Source organism: Suillus plorans, assembly GCF_016647745.1.
Source record: "Suillus plorans strain S12 chromosome Unknown HD556scaffold_65, whole genome shotgun sequence".
NCBI lineage: Eukaryota > Fungi > Basidiomycota > Agaricomycetes > Boletales > Suillaceae > Suillus > Suillus plorans.
This window is the reverse complement of record NW_024537449.1, coordinates 95,075-114,084: the sequence shown is the minus strand read 5'-3', so window position 1 is coordinate 114,084 and position 19,010 is coordinate 95,075. Positions and strand designations below refer to the sequence as shown.

Genomic DNA, 19,010 nt, shown 5'->3' with positions numbered 1-19,010 from the left:
AAGAGATAAAAAAAGAACTATACACAACAAAAATCGTATGTATTTAGCGATGCTGCAACATTAATGGCCGTTGGCATTAGGGGATGCACGGCAGAGAAAAGCACCAAATGAGTCCAAAATGGGAGAGGTCGTGACTAGTGACTGCTGGATTCGGCGTGGCAGGTACGAGTAGTGATGCTGTGTACCTCGAGGCAGCAGCAGGCTAAGTTTGCGATGACGATTGGTGGGCTTGATTGTGATTGGCATTGCTGCTGCATTCGTCATGTTCCGGCCGTCGAGCAACAAACAATGCCTAGATAGAAACCACCGAATCACAGTAAGGAAATCTGTACCTGTGTCACGTACTGCAGCAATGGCAACGTGAAAAAGGCCGCGACGAGAAGAGTTGATCGGTCTTTTGGGTTTCTGAGTTCGGTCATGTGGGAGTGAGCGCTAAAAGTGACGAAAGTGACTGAGGAGCTTGGACTTGCCAAAGAGCGCAGCGGCAATGTGCGGGGACTTTTGTGCGTAGCAACTTTGCTATAGCCGCAGAGACTCGGGCTCAGTGTGTGCTGAGATGGGAGCAGTGCCTCTTCGAAATTTATACCATTGCATACTGTGTAATGCTTTGCCGGACAGATTCCAAGGATGAACATTGTTTTCGAAGGGTTTGACACCATTTGCGAACATTATGTAGATCGTATGTTGTAGTTGCCACAAATACCGTCAAGCTGGATTTGAATGCGGATGCGCGACTCCCTTCGGTTAAAGCGGTTTGACCATCCAGAGCACATGTCAATCTTTTCAAATTGAGTTCGGTGCTCTGCTCTCGTTTCACGCACACTGGGGAGAACGAAGATGTCAAGGAGACCGTCTCTGCCAAGTATCATCGGCGGCTCTGTCATCACTACTGCCAGGAGGGCATATCTGAAATGGCCGGTCAGAGACAAAATATGGGACATCGGCGACGGCAGGCCCATCGGCACCTCCAAGCGGAGTATGAATGTTCCAAGGAAGAGCGGGCAAGGAAATAGGCGGGCAAGGCTGGGCAAGGAGAGTGGCGGGCAGCGTTTAGGCGGAGCATGAACATGCGGATGTGAGGCGGCGGCGAGCGCGTTGGCGGGATTGATTGTCATTGACATGGCCGTTCGAAACATCGAGCGGAGTTTAAACTCCGTTCGGAGTGCCGATGTCCCAGTGATAGGTACACACGTGGCTAGTACACTTTTCCCGACGACTGCAGCTAGCGCTTAACCCTCCTGATTTGTCACTTACTGTAGAGAACGTCGGAATCATCAAGTCACCCATTCAAGGATCCTCACAACGCATCAGTCAGGCGTATAATTGGACCGTTGCAACGGAACAACATCCTCCAACATTTTTCCAGTTTCTGGATGCTCATTTGGCAACACGATCATCAACAATTTCACAGCACGAAGCTGCCGCTACATTCCATTACGCCAGAACACCCCCCGTGGATGCAGCGTCATGTGCCCTCTGCTGTGACAATCTACCACACGCAGTGGAACTCTTGGAACAATGGTCGCTAGCCTCTTGACTCCATTCGAAGACCTCAAGTCAGCCAATCCGCTACTGGTACACAATTATTTAGAGACGGGCAAGTGCGTTTCCAATACTGTCCAGAGTTCTGAAAGCATCGCCGACAGATCTGCTGCTGACAGGGCAGCAACCAAGTATAGGAGACTTGCAAGGCAATGGGAAGCTGCGGTAGCTGAGATACGTGATCTTCGGGGGTTCTCGCACCTTCATACGAAGTCCTGCAAGCGGCAGCACGCCAGGGCCCTGCCATCATCTTCATTGCCAGTGAACACTCGCGCAGTGCCATGATCGTCCTGAGGTCAGGAGACCCCTATCATGTTCCCTCGCCGTCTGTCACTCTCACAGATCTGAATAATCTCAAGGATCACTTTTTCTTCTTCTTTTCTTTGATACACGACTCGGACGAACCCGACGGAGTCGAGGACGGATCTAACAGTACTTTGCGGACATTATGGGACGATATCATGCTACCCATCAACACACTTGAGCATGTTCTCAAACAAAGCGCCGCTCTCGAATCTGGCTGTGTCCAACTATAGCTTTCATGTTCATTCCTTTCCGTGCAGCCAACCTTTTTCAACCAATCCGTTACTGCTCCACGTCGTAGAGAACTTTCCTTACGTGATTCATGACAATTATGCCACTATCGCCCGGGCACATTTCATTCGCGTTCAGACATCTGATCGGAAAGACTGCTTACATGACATGCTACGAGTGCATGCAAGTGCCGTTGAGTGTGTCAACAATCTCATTGTGTTTATACTTTTAAAAACGCTTCTGCGCCATCTCACGCATCAGATTATGTCTGTTTTTTCAAATCCTTTTCGTGATCGTAGCGCTTGAATCAGTCAGTTCGAATATCTTTCGGCGAGTGGCAACGATACAAACCAAGCCAAGCAGCGCCGCTGAGGTTACGAAGGTAAAGCTGGTCGTAGTGATTAGGATGGTCCTATCCATATCTTATTATCATTGGATGATAAGAAGGGCGCCATAACTGAATGGCAACAACAGATGAGCCCGGAGTCGCTGAGACACAGCCTGTGTGCATGTTGTGCTCAAATGTCCCAGCTGGAGAATTTGGTACTCGTCGACGTTCAGAAGGTACCGTTGTTTCCTTTGCCATGACTGTTTGCCTGAGCGCACTGTATCCCAAAGGTTTACAAGACGATCCTGGTGTAAACCAGATTTATGTTTATGTCGATCCTATTGCTCAGCCTTAGCATCTAAATCGCTATGACAGTTCTCTAGCCAACTTTCAATATCATGGGCACGAGAGACTTCCCATGTCAATCTGAGTCCGTGCAGCTTTTTCAGAAGCCTCGGTTTACGATTTGATGTTGATGTCCAGATTTAACAGCATAGAATGAGTTGTTCGTATTTAAGAGGTTCAATTCACTGCCACTGTTCCTACTACTCAGATAATATAGGGACGGGACTACTTGCCGAAGGTCAGTACTCGGTTCTGCCGATTGTGTAACCGGAAGAACCGGCAAAACTCCATGCTTATCATGATGCTAGACTATTATGTGTACGATATCAAGGATAACATCCACGTTGCCCGTCATCGATTCATTCGCCATTGATGTAATCATGGCACAACCTCGACCTCATCTAGAGTGGTCTGGTATGTTTCCTTGTTCGACCTGATCAAACTTGGCAAAGTCAAAACCATTTCCCTCGAGCACTTCAACTTGTTAATGCTCTGGAGTTATCAGTCTTCAACTCTTCGAGAGCCGCAAATTCAGCAACAACGTCTACTACAGGCAAGATACTCCGAGTCTCTGAACCGGCAAGAAGGGTTAACTACACTATATATGTAACTCGGGCAAGTCAGGCGAATTGTTTTGCAGCTGACGAGGTTTTCGAGGTCTTGTCCGATTGCGCTCATAAGTCGTGCCGCACGTACCTTTGGGGAGCCGAATTAACTTAATAGTTCACGGTGACTATGTTACCCGTGCAGAACCCTACTTGTCGAAGGGTCAGTTCTGCCGGCTGTGTAACCGGCAGAACCAGTAAAACTTTAGGCTCAAACATTAAGATTCCTAATGATAAGATATTCACGTCCGCGTCATCCTCGCCATTATGTAATTCAAAACAACCTTCTCCGAGTCGACCTGATCCGATCAAACTTGTCAGAGTCCTCAGTCGAAAGCATTTCCCTCGAGCACTTCAACTTATGCTCTGGACTTCTTTGAGAGCCGCAAATTCAGAAATAACGTCGCCAGGCGAGATACTCTCTGGACCAGCAAGAAGATTAACCACTATCATTTAATTATTAGGGACGCTCAAAGTTGGGGGCGCTCAGGTCGCCCACGCCTACGACCCCCCTTGGCTTACAACACCATCTCGTTTTGTACATATCCGTATTATGTAAGCTACGTTTTAGGTAGACCAAAGGGGTCATAGGCGTGGGCGGTAGGCGTGAGCGACCTGAGCGCCGCCAACTTTGAGCGTCTCGGGCAAATTATTTTGCAGCTGACGAGGTTTTTTTAAAATTTATTGTCCGTTGGGGTCGAAGACCCTATGTTGGACATAGCCCTGTTCGAGTGCGGGGGGCTTGCTCCCGGCTTTCTAATGTATATGTATGTAAATCTATCTTCGGATAAAGCTGACGAGGTTTTCGAGGTCTTGTCATTGCACTTATAGGTTATACGCCACATGTCGGACTTTTTGGGAGCCGAATTATGTAAAGTATTTCGGAAGACACTCGTCACTCCACTCCTCTTCGCGAGACTTCCTCGGCACCAACTTACTAGTGTAAGTACCAATCCAATCACGAACGCAACCTCGAGTTTTCAGCGAATTGTCACGGTCAGCCTACTCAATGTCAAGAAACTTTGATTCTAAAATTTATCCTTTTCGAACGCGCAGCCACTGTGGTCACCTGGTGTGCAACTCATGACATTAATTGATCTTTGCCACAGCAGTTGAGTAACGGTACTTCCGTTAGCCTATTCGCCACGCCCTCGAATTAACCGGAGATGGATAATATGTCAAGATCCCCGCTGTTCTTGAGGTCATTAAGCAGTGCATACATGCCAGCCTCACTAGTAATTACATTCTTATAATGGCTAGTCTGAAGTTGATCATAATTATATCAACAGAGCCGGCACATCCTGAGTTGTCCAAATAGTTCGCAGTCAACTTCCAATGCCGCTGCCAGTGGTCCAATTCTGCGTAATCGGAAGCTTCTTTCTCGTCCTCTACAAAGCCCTCATTTCGCTACTGCGACGACCAAATGGCATTGATCTCGATGGACCCAATGGTGCGAATTAGCCACTAGGTTCTTGAACTCGTACTCATCATCATTCGGTCTCCTCGTTTGACCTCCAACACAGGGGGCGTCATCAAATTATTTGAAGGTGGCATGGACTATTGTGTGAACCTTTCAGAGCAATATGGTGGGGCGGTGAGGCTCAACGGGCCATATGGCGTAAGTCTGTTCATGATGTACATCAGCGTGCTCCGAGTTGTCCTTGCGAATGCTCATTTCTTTAGGACACTGTCTATGTGTCCGACCCACGCGCATTGCATCACATTGTAGTCAAAGACCAGCACATATTTGAAGAGCTCGAAGACTTCATCGTGTTAGTTCCCTGCTACTTTTTTCGTACTGCATTGACTTGGAGCATCAAGGTCAAATAAACTCGTATTTGGCGAAGGCTTAATATCCACCGCTGGTGCGGCGCATTTTATCAAGGATCAATTATACTTCTTTTCACACTACGTACTTATCTCCAGGAGAGCAGCATCGCCGACAACGCAAGCTTATCAGCCCTGTGTTCTCAACGTCAAATATGCGACGAGTCCTCTCCACCGTACATCATATTGCTGACAGATTAGCATCCACCCTCACAGCTAAACTTCCTACTGATGGATGTACGTATCACTCTTACACTTTAGAAAAACCTCAGTTGATACCTGTGATGCAGCACATAACGAGATTGACGTCCTGCCATGGCTCTCCCGCTGCGCGCTCGACAGCATTTGCAATGGTGTCCTTGGGTACTCCTCCAATAGCCTCTCAGCAGCAGAAGATGATGCATACGCCGAAGCAGTCCGGTCGGTCGGGTATGTCCGCTCGATTTAATCACCTGTTCTTTTGAATCATAATAATACACTGCAGATTCTTGATTGGAAAGTTCTGCCTGCTACGACCATTCATGGTAATCGTCACGCATTATTGCTCGCCATACTGGGCAAGGAAAGTCCTTGATCTGATCACGGCGCCCTGGATCCCGACAAAGTTTATGAGAGACATCCGGGAGATGCGCCGCATCATAGAGACCATGGATTGTGTCAGTCGAAAAGTATTTGCAGAGAAAAAGGCGACAATGGAGGCCGATATGTTGTGCAGAGACGGTGATTCAATACTGTCGATGATGGACATCATGCGTGAGTTCCATGGACCAACATCCAGGGCATCATGACTCAGGCATGTATAGTCAAAGCTAATACCGCGTCATCCAATGTAACAAGGCTCACGGATGCTGAACTGTTGGGACAAATGAAGTAGGTTTCTAATCATGCGTGCGTTATAAACATCGTCTGATCTCATTACAGCGTTATGATATTTGCTGGCGTCGATACGACCACTTCTGCGATTGCCCGCTGTGTCTACTTACTTGCACAGCACCCTTGTGTTCAGGCAAGACTTAGGAGCGAAATCAGTGATGCCATGAAGTCCTCAAGATATCAGGAAGACGGTGACATCCCATCTTCTGAACTGCCCTACGATGTCCTCATGAGCCTCCCCTTCCTCGACGGGATCGTAAAGGAGACTTTCCGTCTCTACCCATCCCTCCCACTCATGGTCCGAACGTACGTCCATTTTTCTCTTATTAATCCTCACAAACATCTCACTTCGTGCACGGCATACGATACAGAGCGACCAAAGCAACCACCCTTCCTTTACACTTCCCCGTGCGCTCACGGTCTGGCGAGTCCACGTCCACTATCACAATCCCGAAAGGGACCCAAGTAATTATTTCCATCCTTGCTGCGAACCGCCATCAAGGGATGTGGGGTGCCGATGCAAATGAGTGGCGACCCGAGCGATGGTTGTCATCACTTCTGGCTGTTCCTCCAGACATGGACACCCCAGTCGGTAGAGAAGACGTCACATCCACGCCGAGATCCACGCCTGTTCTAGGCGTCAAGGATGGTGTGCATTTTCCTAGCGTGTACTCCAACATGTGAGTACCAACAATGCTTCCTGTTCCTACCGAGTTTGATAATTGGGCATACGTACACAGGATGACGTTTCTCGCTGGTAGCCGCTCCTGCATGTCAGTCCCTTTCTTCTCATGGTGTCCTTCTGACTAACCACCACAATCTGCGATTCCTAGTGGGTTCAAATTCGCTGAAATGCAAATGAGTACGTTCATACCTTTGTGTATGGGTGACAATCTGCGATCACAACTAACCCTCTCACCAGAACAAGTCCTCGCAACGCTTGTGCTGCGTCTGCACTTCTCGCTCCCGACGCAGCGGAATGCACAAGGCCACGTGAAGGAGATACAATGGAAGTTCAAGGGGTTTCATATCCCTGTTGTGAAAACCCCTGCTGGGGATGGCGTGACGCCCCAGGTGCCTCTGAATGTGCGGCTGGTGAGGACTGATGATTTTGCGTGGTAGGCTATGATAGAACAAGAGATGATTTTCGGTCGTTGCTTTTTATTGGTTATTCCACTACATTTTACACTACATTTGCACTATCTTTTTCCTCATTTCCTGCTGAAAATAAGCACAGCATGTCTCGACGGCTTTTGACACGGGACAATGACTATGAACAAAAGGATCAGTTCTGAGATTCAGAACTGTCCAAGAGAGCATGAGACCTTGGCAGTTAATAAAAGCAGCCGTTTTCAAGATTGTTGAGCAGTTGAACCTCGATGGATCGACGATGTAGAGCTCTTATCGGTATTCGTGCATTTCTCACCAATCCCTTTTCGACTGGGAGGTTGTGTTGTACGGCGCTCATGCAATTTATTTTGGGATCCGGTCAATGGGGAGGAATTAACAGATACACCGACAGATGATAGAGAACCTAACGACTTGTAGTACTGTACTAGACAGCTAGGATGTTCGAAAGCAATATCAAATAGATCTACACACCGATATGAATGAAAACAATTCTCTGCTCGAGCGGCACTTGCTGCTTCTTCACGGCAGCCGTAGCATAGTTTAGAGCCAAGGCTGCCTTTGTACAGTCCATGACGCCCTCCTTCGAATGCTCGAACATCTTCTCGTAGAAAGCTTTGACGACGTGTTTTGCGACAGCGTCGTCAACCGCCCACAGCGTGCCAATCACACTTTTGAAACCTGAAAAATGCAGACCAGCTGCAAGGTGGATGACCTCGTCGGGCGTCTCCTTATCACCAGCGGCGGTATGACACGCTGATAAGAATGCAAACTCAGCTTGTGGAGAGTTGTTCTCCATGATATCAAGCAGTGTGAGAGGTTTGTCTCTCATGGCGAAACGTGAATTGTAAGGCTGATCATGGTCCTGTTTGCCATGACATGCGAGATGCACCCAGGTGTTGCATCGCAAAGCTTCGAGTGCACCTGCCTGTGTGGCTTCGTCGCCAGAAAGATTGGTGAACTTGACATTGGGGGGAACACGTTTATGGACTTCGTCAAGCTCGCTGTCAATAGTGGCAAGCACCGTGCCCTGCCCTGCGCCTGGTTGACTTTGTCCGATGGCCACGAAAGTTGGCGCCGCGCGCGTCTTCATCCTCCGTCTTGCTCTGATCAAAGCCGAAAGTGTCGGCGTGTAAGAGCAGATATAGATATCTTCCAGACATTCCTCCGGTTCGGGGGGGTTTGCGTTCATCCGAAAAGGGTGAGCTGCATGGAGAGGGATACCAGTAAAGGCTGCTGTTGGACACAACCATATTCGAGACCGTTTCTGCAATTTCAGGACATCTCGGAGGATGTTAACAATGGGTAGCATAATCTCTTTCCATACAGCACGCAGCAAAACTCGCAAGTCCTTCCTCGGATCTTCTTGGCGCATACCAGCCGCGTGGCGTATCGCCTTGACGAAGTCATCTTTGAGCTTCTCCAGATCTGCAAGAGCGAGCCCCGGGAAGGCGACATGATGGAGCTCTCCTGCCGTAGGGACAATAACGGCACTGCACAAGTATTTACTCGCAATAAGAATGATGACTGGGCCCCGGCGTGCTGCCACTTGTAGTTCCTTGTACGAGGGGGAGAGCAGGAATCGCGAGAAACCCCGAAGGTTACGGATTTCAGCTACGACAGCATTCCACTGCTTCGTAAGCGTCCTGTACTCCTTCTCTGCCCCATCTACTGTAGCTTGGTCTGTACTGCCTGTAAAACCTTGAACGTCGGACAAGCGATTGCTAAGCTTCAAGAATTCTTGGGCTATGAGGGAATTCGTGGAGTTGAGGTCCTCAAGCGGAGTCCTGAGTCGGGAGGCCAGCGACCACTGTTGGCCACGGCCCTGTTACACGAGTTCGACCGCCTTGGATAGATTGTTACGGCGCACGGCACACGATGCCGCATCTGCAGGTAGTGACCTGGTATAATAAAAGGCAGCGGCAGCTTCGCGACGTGATATAGTAGTTGATCGTGTTGCCAAATGACCATCAAGAAGCTCGAAACACATTGCATAGGCCTCGAGCGCAGATTCATGACAATAATTCTCGGCTGTAACAACCCAGCTCGGAGCTGCTTGAATGCGCTGTGGAAAGCCTTGCGTTGGATGCCTTGATGCCAGACCAAAGTTATCCACTGCGAGTGACAGATCAGCAGCATTGCATAGAACATGGTAGCGACAAAGATAAGCCGTCTGCAGCTGCATATAGCTGAGACATTTTTCGGGATGCAGTGAAGGTAAAGCATTCAATGATCGTTGGCAAAGATGAATGGCCTCCTCGATATCTTTTTTGACCTGAGTTTGCTTGAAACGACAGCAGAGCGCCAAGCTCAAACTGCGAGTTCTACGGCGCTCTGGCTCCGGTAAAAGAAGGGACTCACGGAACAGCCCGATGGCCTCGTCAAGATCATCGCCGGTATGCACACTACGATATCTAACGACGAGCGCGCAGGCAATGTCATTGAGTGTGGTGTCCCGTCGTGGATGTCCAAGTGGTCGCAACATTAGTGTTTCACGATGGAGGTTGATTGCCCTGCTGACATCATTAATATCACTGATACCACTGCATTGTTGGAAGCGGTAGAGGATGGCACGTCCTAGGCTGCTCAGTGCTCTATCACGAGATTCATGTCCAACAGGGTGAAGGAGCAGCGCTTCTTCGTGCAAAGAGATGGCTTCATCGATGTCATGAGATTTTCCTTCGTGATTGAAGGGGCAGTCGCTGAGTGCCACAGCCAAGCTTCTCAAGTAGGTACCACGATCGGGATGTCCCTCAGGGCACAGAGAAACGGCGTCACGATGGAGTTGTATACTCTCGTTTATATCATCAATGCTGCCGCGTTGTTCGAAGCGTACTTCTAGCGCCTTCGGGCCGCAAGCCTAGTAAGGGCATCGAGACGGCATTGATGACCCAGTTGGCAGAGCTGAAGCACAATTCGTCGAAGGTGGATGCCTTCATCGGACACGTCTATTGGTAAATTGTTGCATTCGCGGATGACATGACCGATGCAATCGTCACCTATTACGATGCTCCAAAGGTATGTGCCCTCACGACAGAGAGCCTAGTGTCGTGGAAATAAAGGCGGCGCACCGAGGCTTACAAGACTCCAAGTCATTTTGCAGGTCGGATGTAAGACTCTTGAGTTAACTAACATTAATGAATCAGAGGATACGACACGTCGACAAGTGACGAACGGGCCAACGGCCTTCAACAATTTGGTGAGTCAATTTGAAAGAGGTGGGAATTCGGATCGGATGTCTGCCGCTACAGCAGTGCCGCCGCAATGTGACAGTTGCAACTTAAGCTTGAACTTTGAAGTACCCAGCGAGTGACAGTCACCCGTTGCCCTGGGTCATTTTTTGGATCCGTGAACTCGGGCACAGCTGCCAATATGTTATGGCTTGGACAGTTTCGGGGCATCGAACATCGGGGACTTCGGTGTAAGTGAGTATTAAGTAGCACTAATACTAGTACTAATAGGCACTGGCAAAGTTTGTTCCGGTCTTCCGAGACAGATTTAATAGGAATGGTTCAAATTGGCTTGTTCAATTGAACCGGGCGATCCACATGTACTATGGACCTTTCGTTGTGTACCGACCGCCACGGCGAGAACTGGCCGACACCAGGGCTACTCTAGCTTGTCGAATTGAACCGGGCGATCCACATGTACCTTTCGTCGTGTACCGACCGCCACGGCCTGCCACAAATACTGGATCTCACTGAGACCTGCCTAGCCCGACGGTTGCAGAGTGTGGCCCGTTGTCAGCGAATTATCTTCTGCGGGTCTTGACTAAGTCTATCATACTAATAGTCGAGGCACAGCTTGCTCGGTGTTCGTCCAAATCTGATCATAAATACACACGTTCATCCTCTGGCAGAGCCAAATGCATGGTCCCTCCAATCCGTATAGTTCTCTGTTAAGTGTACGCGTCCATCTCATCGGGAACATCTCATCCTCATCTCAAAGGCGGCCCACATCCTCGTCGGTCTCATCATCAGCATTTGTTGATCTACATCTATAACGGGGGACCATCACGGATTCCTGGGAAAGCATATTTGCTACCTCACACTCGAACTTAAAGAAGGGATGGAAATATCTAGTCTCCCATGTCGTCATAGTATACCTGTGGGACAGATGCCTGTGTCTCCGTCTGATGCACCATGCCCCCTGAAACAGGGCAGCTTCAATATGAGTACATTCATTTGTCTTTGTTGTCTTCAGAATTATGGATTCTGCTGACATCACAGGGTATTCCAGACTCGCTGTCTTCGGACCGATTCCCCTGAACTAATCATACCAGCTGGTGACTTATTGATTTGCCGCTTTTCTTTGACGTGCGGGGATCACAGTAACTGATGATCTTCTCTGGAACGCGAAGTCGTTCTAGGAACGCATATGTGCGTAGATCTTCGCAAAAAGCTTGAAATGGGACGTTGATTTTGATATACGAGTAACGAATTTAGCTATTTTGCTCTAGAAATGTGCTCACTTCAAGATTATACCGAGTTGTTTTTGAATGTTGCTGCAAGCTCCGTTTCGAGGGGTTCATAGGATTGCGTACGATTTAGCAACGACAATTGCGGCCTCCCCAGGATCAACCCTGAGCGCAGATATCTCGGCCCAGACATCTGAACCAGATCTGAACTTGCAAGCTGGTGCACGTCACGGAGTCACTGGTGCCTTGTCGGACTGAGTGATTTCCCGGTTGACACAACCATAGTGGTACGATCTATCACATCTGTTCCAGTCATGCACCTTCCGTCCTGCGCAAGCAACTATCCGCGTACTATGATCATGATCAAGTCAATACCCTCCCTACCGTGCCCATGTGGAGCTGATGCCGACAACTAGGCCCATGTCCGAACAGATGTCAGGTTCATCAGATGATGAGAACGTTGTGCTGTGCAGCCACCCGTGCCACCTGTGTACTGCTTCCCTTCACTTCCACCATTAAACTGACTGGACCTGTCAATTTCAGCAGGAACGTTCTGGGTTTTAATGTAGACTATGGTTTGCTAATTTTTATCGCATACGACGAACGTGCAACTGGTTCAAACGCGCGCAAAAACCACTTTCAACAAATTGGCAAACCCAATCGTCGCCAAAGCTAGCTGATGCTGATGCAGCCAATGCAATGCTCACTTCTGATTCTTTCCGAGGCTTATTGGATTACATAATGGTTAGCGTTCTGATCCCTAGTATGCACTATGTACCGCTAATATCCATCCAATAGAGCGGAAAAAGGATTGGGTTACGCGCGCGCCGAAAAAAAGTTTATCAGCTATATTTTTGAAACATAATCTACTGCTGATGGTGTCACGCACAGCGAAACCCCCATCTTTAGCATCCCCGCGATGTGATATCAGATTTTGGGATAAGGTTTGAAAATCGATACTTGCTGTGTGTCTCGATTTTAGAGCCGCGGTCCATTAGGACGAGCGGGCAGTGCCTGCATGGAACATGCACGCGGAGCATCATCAATAGATGATTCCGAAAATGAATTGTTTCACGATAGTGTCAAGCGCAGCGCGTGAGCACATTTCCTTGGTGATTTTGCGGTGTCTCTGAGGTCTTTTTGCTTGATATAGTTCCAAATATCATTCACACGGTGGTATCCTGATAACAAAGTATCATGTTTTGATTCAGTTACCTGCAAGTCACCTTCTATTATTTTCTCGTTATATCCCTTGACTCGACCTGTCACATTTATATTTATCTCTGACTGGGTGTTAAACATATTTCCTAGTGAATGACATATACATGTCAAGATATTGACATGATGAGACTGCGGCCCAACAACAACGTGCCATCACTTATCGCATCAACCAAGTGTCAGCACTTCAGCGGCCCTTGTAACAATGTAACAAAACTGTAGACAATGTATCCCCATCAGCGCCCATCGACAAGCACCGAAGATCTCTAATCGCGATCTCCATGAGGACCATGATGTTAATGTAAATCATCTTCGATCCGCCACCCTTCAACGTGTCCCATGATGAGCCACTTCACGCACATCCACCAACACGAGGCGAACATTCAAGGTTCAAAACGCTTAAGTTGTGTCATTTGTAGATGTATTCATCTCCGCAGCGATCGCTCGCAGCAGCTTATAATAAGTGCAAGATAGAGCAGGGTTGGAAATTTGGTGTCGGATATGAGTGTGTATGATATGCGTGGTTCTCTTTCCTGTGAGTAGGGAGCTTCGGGAACGTTCAACGAATCATGAAGAGACATGGGTATCAAAGGCGCTGCGGTGTTTTGTTGTGTTGATGATCATTATTCCGTCGAGATCTTTCTGAATCCGCAAAGTCCGTCAAGGCACGGGAGGGCGATTGTCACCGGGGCAGTACTGGCAACATGTCATTTTAAGTAAAAACAATGAATTATTTTAAGATCGGTATTCTAGTTATATTACCGCTAGCGCTAGAAGGCGCCAAACCATTGAAACTGGCTTTGATGTCGGGCGTATAAAATCATTGAGCGCGTAAAGAAGTTTCAACCGGGTGTCGGGCAAGACAAGGGCGGAGGAGCTGATGGAAAAAAAGATCGGAATTGCAAAGTGGGGTATCACAGCCTGAGAACGAAAGCGTAAAATTGCAAAGTGGGGCACCACAGCCCGAGGACGATAGCGTGCCTCTTCAAGGTCCCACGTCCTTGCCGATGAATCAGCACGGAACACTTTGGGTTCAAGGAATGAATCATAGGATGATCAATATTGTTGCTGCAGGGGCGAGGTATTACGGCGGGATAACGCCCACAAAAACTGTTAATCATAGATACTAGGAAGCACATGCATACATTTCAAAACAGCCAGCTGCGGCGCAAGCCGAGACCCAAGGAGTCGCTTTCAGGACAAAGAACCTAGGAAAGCGACGGCATCATAAATTAGTAAGAGTTGAAGAACAGGCCCGGAGGTGAATAATACTAGGAAGTCAATGAAATATGCCCGAATGTGGAGAGGCGAGCTATCAAAACCCACAGCCCTAGCGCACTACGAACTGGTGCGCTTTCCTATAACGTCAATGTTGCGTTAAATGGGAAATAATGAAAAGATAAACACAGAACGTGCCCAGGTGGAGATTGTTTTGTCCCGTAAAACTGTTTTCCACGCCCCGTTGCGATGTGCATTGTGCTCGAAGCGCGTACGGTACCTTTCGGTGCGTAGCCGTCCCCGACTCATTAAGACTCAGGGTTCGTAGAATGATTCCATTCGAAAATAGGCAGTGTGATAACAGTGAAAAAGCTTCTTGACTAACATAACATACGCAGCGCCACGTAGCCTGTGTCGTGGAGCCCGGAGGAGGCCGTACGAGACCGGTGCCTAGAAGCGAAAAGACTTACGTGATGTGGAGCGGGACAAGCGCTGTTCCCAAATTGACAAGTTTAATGCAGATAGAACCTCAATTGAGCCGACGGAGTAGTTGTTTTCATGGGACAATTTGAAGTGAAAGATATGGGGCCCCATCAGTTCCGATGAGAACAAGTATTCTCCTCGGGCAAGGGGGTTATGCCACCGTTATAGTGAAAGTGGAAGACCCCGCGTACATTTTTAGCGCTCACCATTACATTCCCCCGAGCGACGGGCTATGGGATGCCGATGCCGATGATATGTCCTTATCAGTGATTTGCTAGTAAATTTTTTGGCTCGTGATCAGATCAATTACGGAATTTTCCTAGTGAGGCGTCTACGATGTTGAGCGCTATACTGCGGAATGGCATGAAGAGGCGGAGCACAATAGTGCCACGTCGACTGGTTGCGCTCTTGAATGCTGTGGAACAAAAGTGAGCTGAGTACCAAATTTATCTTGGTCGATGGTGATTGAGATTCCCCAAGTGCCTTGGACTGCCTCATCGCGGGGGATCTGCTTGGGAACGATTGGCAACACTGGTGAAAGCTGTGCGATTATATCCTAACGTCAGTCATGTTGAGTGTATACAACAATTGACTCGAATCAGGGCACTTACCGCGGTGGCCAAGAAAAGGTTACGGTCACGGTCTTGTCGGTTACAAAAGGCAATGACTCGGGCAACGACGGAATAGGAAACTTAACCTTGTCACAAGATTATTCATCATGCGTGAGTCAACTATCGATGGGAGTTTACTGATCTAAAACATGACTTGCTGTAGATAACCTCAATCATCCAGCCGACGCAGTCGGGACGAAAGCGATGGAGCAGACAAGCGCTCCAAATAGATTGGGAAAGGACTTCGGCTGCCGTAAGAACGCGAACCGTAGGCTGTAAGCGGGCAACGAGCACATGACCCGCTTGGAAACGGCTGTGTTGTCTGAACCAGTCCATTTCCCAAGTGCTTAGTGCCTGGTTCGTTGTCTTTTTTCCCTCGAAATTCAAGTAACGCTTCAAGTCATCATTTCTGTCTCCTGTCGGTAGCGGGGCTATGCGTTAGCCCTTTCCTAACTGCGCCAAGGAACTATAACTATAAAAGTCGCGGCATGAATATGGATGCATTCGTTTTATCACCCATCTACAGTCCTACAGTTCTTTACACGGGCAACTACAGTCCGCATCAAGCGATACTAGAACTGACAAGCATCAGACCTCAATCACCTACCCCCACTACCACAGAAATCATCACTATGCCGGGCAGACACGTCCACTTCAACGAGGAAAACATCTTCTACTCTCCTGCTCCTTCAGAATCGAGCACCTCGCCGACTCTCTCAGAGTCGTCACTACCATCCTCAACTGGGCCAACTACGCCCCCTCAGCTGAGGGAGTTCATCCCCTTGGGCCCCGTTACTATCAACCCAATTCTTGCCTACCACCCCTTCGTTTTCCCCATCAACTATGACGTCTCATATCCGCCCAATACCGCCTCCGCTAACATTCGCGCCTCACCTTTCAACCTTGATTCCTACCGCCTCGCAGAGGCTGCCACCAGCCCACCCATTCCCGTTCTCTCGCTCCAAAACGACCTCCTCCCATGGCGCTGCGACATTCGCGCGTCGACATGCTTTTATGTCACCGTCGGGGACGTTCTCACTCAACTCTACAGCTTCCTCCGTACTCCGGGGTCGCGTGACGAGTTCAAAGCGGCTCCCAGTCAGAGCATCCGGGACGCCATATCAGCAGTATACCGCAAACGGTGTTCGCGCGCCTCCTCGGCTGAGGCGTACGCCGAAGAGCAGCGCAAGGGCTTGAAGCGGGTAGACTTCTTAATGGGGCGCACTACGTTCATGGGGCTATCCAGCACAAAATTGGGTCCAGAAGTGTGGGTGCTAAACCTACAATGAGCAATCGCCGCTATACTAGCAGGGAAGCGAGAACGGGGAGGGGTCAGCAGCAGAATCATTCATTATCCACATCCACATCCAACCACCACGCATATGACACGGACACATTCCAAAAAACAGATATCGACGACGGCCGGAGCTCAACTATAACTTTATCATATATAACAAAACTCTACTCGTCACCGTTTTTCTTATTGTTACACTTATATCCCATATACATTACGCACCCACACTTCGTCTTCGCAGTTTTTTTTTTCGGCAGGTTTTTATTGTTGTTGTAGAATTAGTGTACCCCGGCTTGGAGGCTCAATTTCTTGGTCGTCGCTCGTCGATATCCCTACGTTTGTTGTAATGTAGAGCCTCATCCATACTTGTCATAATATTGACGTTTTTCACAAGATATCCTTGGATACCTTTTCTTGTTAGTCTCGGTGAATGCCTTGATTCGGACAAGACCTTTCGCTAATCAAAACGGACCTCATGGAGCAAGACATTGTGAGAGAGAAAACAATCAAAATCGTGGGAATTCCTAGGGTCGGCACCGTCACCTCACCCCACTGGATTGTTCCGTCCGTATTCACTTGGCACTCACATCGTAGCAATTGATCATGATATCTGCTGCGGTATTACAACATAAATTTGCATAGTATCCAAACAGCGATCTCCAAGAAGATAGTCTCTATGCTCTGCCCATCAGCGCGCATCCCTCTCGAGCTTGGATCTGATGCCCAGGAGACGACCTAACAGAGCCTAACAGTAACTTTCCCATCGCACATATGATCGGCACGTGCCACTCGATCATACATTAGAACCTAAATTGGGATTAATCTCTTCATTATGTCCGATCCTTGCGTCCTCCGCGATATAGCTGTGGTGACCGCATACTTGCGTCATAGGCTCTGGGAGACAATATAGGAGGGTTGGAGATGTTTTTCTTTTCTTTCATGAACTATGACCACAGATAATACAAACACTACTACTAGTACTACGAAGAATGAAAGTGGGAGTGGAGGAGGGTTTGGGAGTAAGCTCAAGTACGTTCCGTGTCTTGATTTCATTATTCGAGTCGAGTCGTTGAATAAATCCGCAGAGGAGCCGCTCAAGTCATCCACGGTCATTCATACTCGCTTCAGAACCAATAACGCTTATAACCCTCCTTGATTTATTCAGGGTTCGGTGATAATATTCGAGGCTCAGCACTTGGAGCTGCCGATCGTGCTACGAGCTCTACAACTGGCGTGCAGAAGAATGATGACCTTGCTGCAAAGGGCCGTGCTGAGATTGCCGAGGGTATGGCAATGATGAAAGGTCATGCGCCCGCGGCTCAAGGTGCCCCTACCGAAACGACACCGGCTGGAACGGCACCCCCTGGAACGGCGCCTGCTGATCAAGGTACGACTGCGGAAGCTGGGACCGGAGCAGGTACTGGTACCACGACTGGGACTGGCGCAGGTACTGGAGCCGTAACTGGCGCCGCAGGTGGCGCCGCAGTTGGCGGTGCTGCTGCAGGGGTGACGGATCAAGATCGGCAACAGGGAACGGGTGACGAAAAATCAAGTGCAGTTGGGGGAAAGACTGAACCTGAGTCAACAGGTTAGTGTTTTTCCACTTTACTTCCACGGTTGACGGGATAATTAATTTTAATCAAGGTTCGGGTGCTGCTCAGACTGGTCGCGAGGCTGCTGTAGGCGCAGGGGCAGTACAGGGTCAAGCTGGGACTGGAGCAGGTACTGGCGCCACAACTCGGACTGGCGCAGATACTGGGGCCGTACCTGGGACCGCAACTGGGGGTGCTGCTGCAGGGGTGACGGATCAAGGTCGGCAACAGGGAACGGGTGATGAAAAATCAAGTGCAGGAAAGACTGTACCTGAGCCAACAGGTTAGTGTTTTTCAACTTTACTTCCCCGGTCGACGGGATAATTATTTTCAATCAAGGTCCGGGTGCTACTCAGACTGGTCATGAGGCTGCTACAGGCGCAGGGGCATTGCAGGGCCCTGGTGAGGCTGCTGCAGGTACAGGCGCAGCGCCCGAGCAGAAACAGCAATACCCGAGTGCTGTAAGTCAGCAAGAAGAGAAACACGACGATCGGAATGTCCCAGAGCGTTCACAGAGCGGCGATACCGGCCAGACTCCTGCGCAGGGGACCACAGAGGACCGCCCTCAGCAGAAGGCAGAAGTTTCACAGAAGGGTGTCCAGCAGGAAGGTCAACAGTCCAGATGGGTGGACCACGGAAAAGAGAGGATTCATTTCATGGGCATCTCGACGGACGACGAAGGAGGTGAACAACCGTCTCAGCAAATGACAGAAAAAACGCGTGAGGTCTCCCACGAAGGTACACAACAGGAAAACGGACAACAGGGCAACCAGTGAGCGCACGCGCCGCTCAAGAGGGAGGAAAGATACGTTTCCAGGATTTCCAGGGTTGCGGTATCTAATTGACAGTGAGATAAATTTGCGGCTTCCAAGCTTGGTTCTGGCTCAGTGACCCTGACGGTAAGAGTCATGAGAGTCTAGGTACCGCGATGTAAAAATGTAGTCTGTTAGGCTGTTCTTTAAACCATAATGCACTCGGGAATCCGGAACGTTGCT

At 49.0% G+C, this 19,010-nt stretch overlaps 5 protein-coding genes across 5 annotated transcripts; 4 read left to right on the top strand and 1 right to left on the bottom strand.

Moving 5' to 3' along the window:
* Positions 1 to 4,689: 4,689 nt before the first annotated feature.
* Positions 4,690 to 7,176, top strand: HD556DRAFT_1447584 (cytochrome P450; the record flags this gene model as incomplete). Its single annotated transcript, XM_041307301.1, has 13 exons — positions 4,690 to 4,804; positions 4,878 to 4,972; positions 5,038 to 5,126; positions 5,176 to 5,219; positions 5,281 to 5,418; positions 5,472 to 5,610; positions 5,666 to 5,934; positions 5,985 to 6,051; positions 6,103 to 6,360; positions 6,426 to 6,734; positions 6,795 to 6,827; positions 6,888 to 6,916; positions 6,977 to 7,176. The coding sequence occupies 13 exons, from the start codon at positions 4,690 to 4,692 to the stop codon at positions 7,174 to 7,176; spliced, it is 1,785 nt and encodes a 594-aa protein (XP_041155918.1).
* Positions 7,177 to 7,512: 336 nt separating this feature from the next.
* HD556DRAFT_1538557 (CHAT domain-containing protein) lies at positions 7,513 to 10,450 on the bottom strand. The gene is made up of 3 exons (XM_041309693.1): positions 10,264 to 10,450; positions 9,053 to 10,042; positions 7,513 to 9,007 (listed from the first exon to the last, which is right to left on the bottom strand). Exons 1-3 carry the CDS (start codon positions 10,315 to 10,317, stop codon positions 7,649 to 7,651), a joined length of 2,403 nt encoding a protein of 800 aa, XP_041155917.1. The 5' UTR covers positions 10,318 to 10,450; the 3' UTR covers positions 7,513 to 7,648.
* Positions 10,451 to 11,952: 1,502 nt separating this feature from the next.
* On the top strand, positions 11,953 to 12,392 carry HD556DRAFT_840519 (uncharacterized protein). Its single transcript, XM_041311800.1, has one exon. It carries the CDS (start codon positions 12,048 to 12,050, stop codon positions 12,273 to 12,275), a length of 228 nt encoding a protein of 75 aa, XP_041155916.1. The 5' UTR covers positions 11,953 to 12,047; the 3' UTR covers positions 12,276 to 12,392.
* Positions 12,393 to 15,761: 3,369 nt separating this feature from the next.
* On the top strand, positions 15,762 to 16,418 carry HD556DRAFT_1244854 (uncharacterized protein; the record flags this gene model as incomplete). The annotated part of the gene is made up of 1 exon (XM_041298483.1): positions 15,762 to 16,418. The coding sequence occupies one exon, from the start codon at positions 15,762 to 15,764 to the stop codon at positions 16,416 to 16,418; it is 657 nt and encodes a 218-aa protein (XP_041155915.1).
* Positions 16,419 to 17,212: 794 nt separating this feature from the next.
* On the top strand, positions 17,213 to 18,407 carry HD556DRAFT_840383 (uncharacterized protein). The gene is made up of 4 exons (XM_041311799.1): positions 17,213 to 17,452; positions 17,509 to 17,531; positions 17,589 to 18,011; positions 18,068 to 18,407. Exons 1-4 carry the CDS (start codon positions 17,370 to 17,372, stop codon positions 18,301 to 18,303), a joined length of 765 nt encoding a protein of 254 aa, XP_041155914.1. The 5' UTR covers positions 17,213 to 17,369; the 3' UTR covers positions 18,304 to 18,407.
* The last annotated feature ends 603 nt before the right edge of the window (positions 18,408 to 19,010 follow it).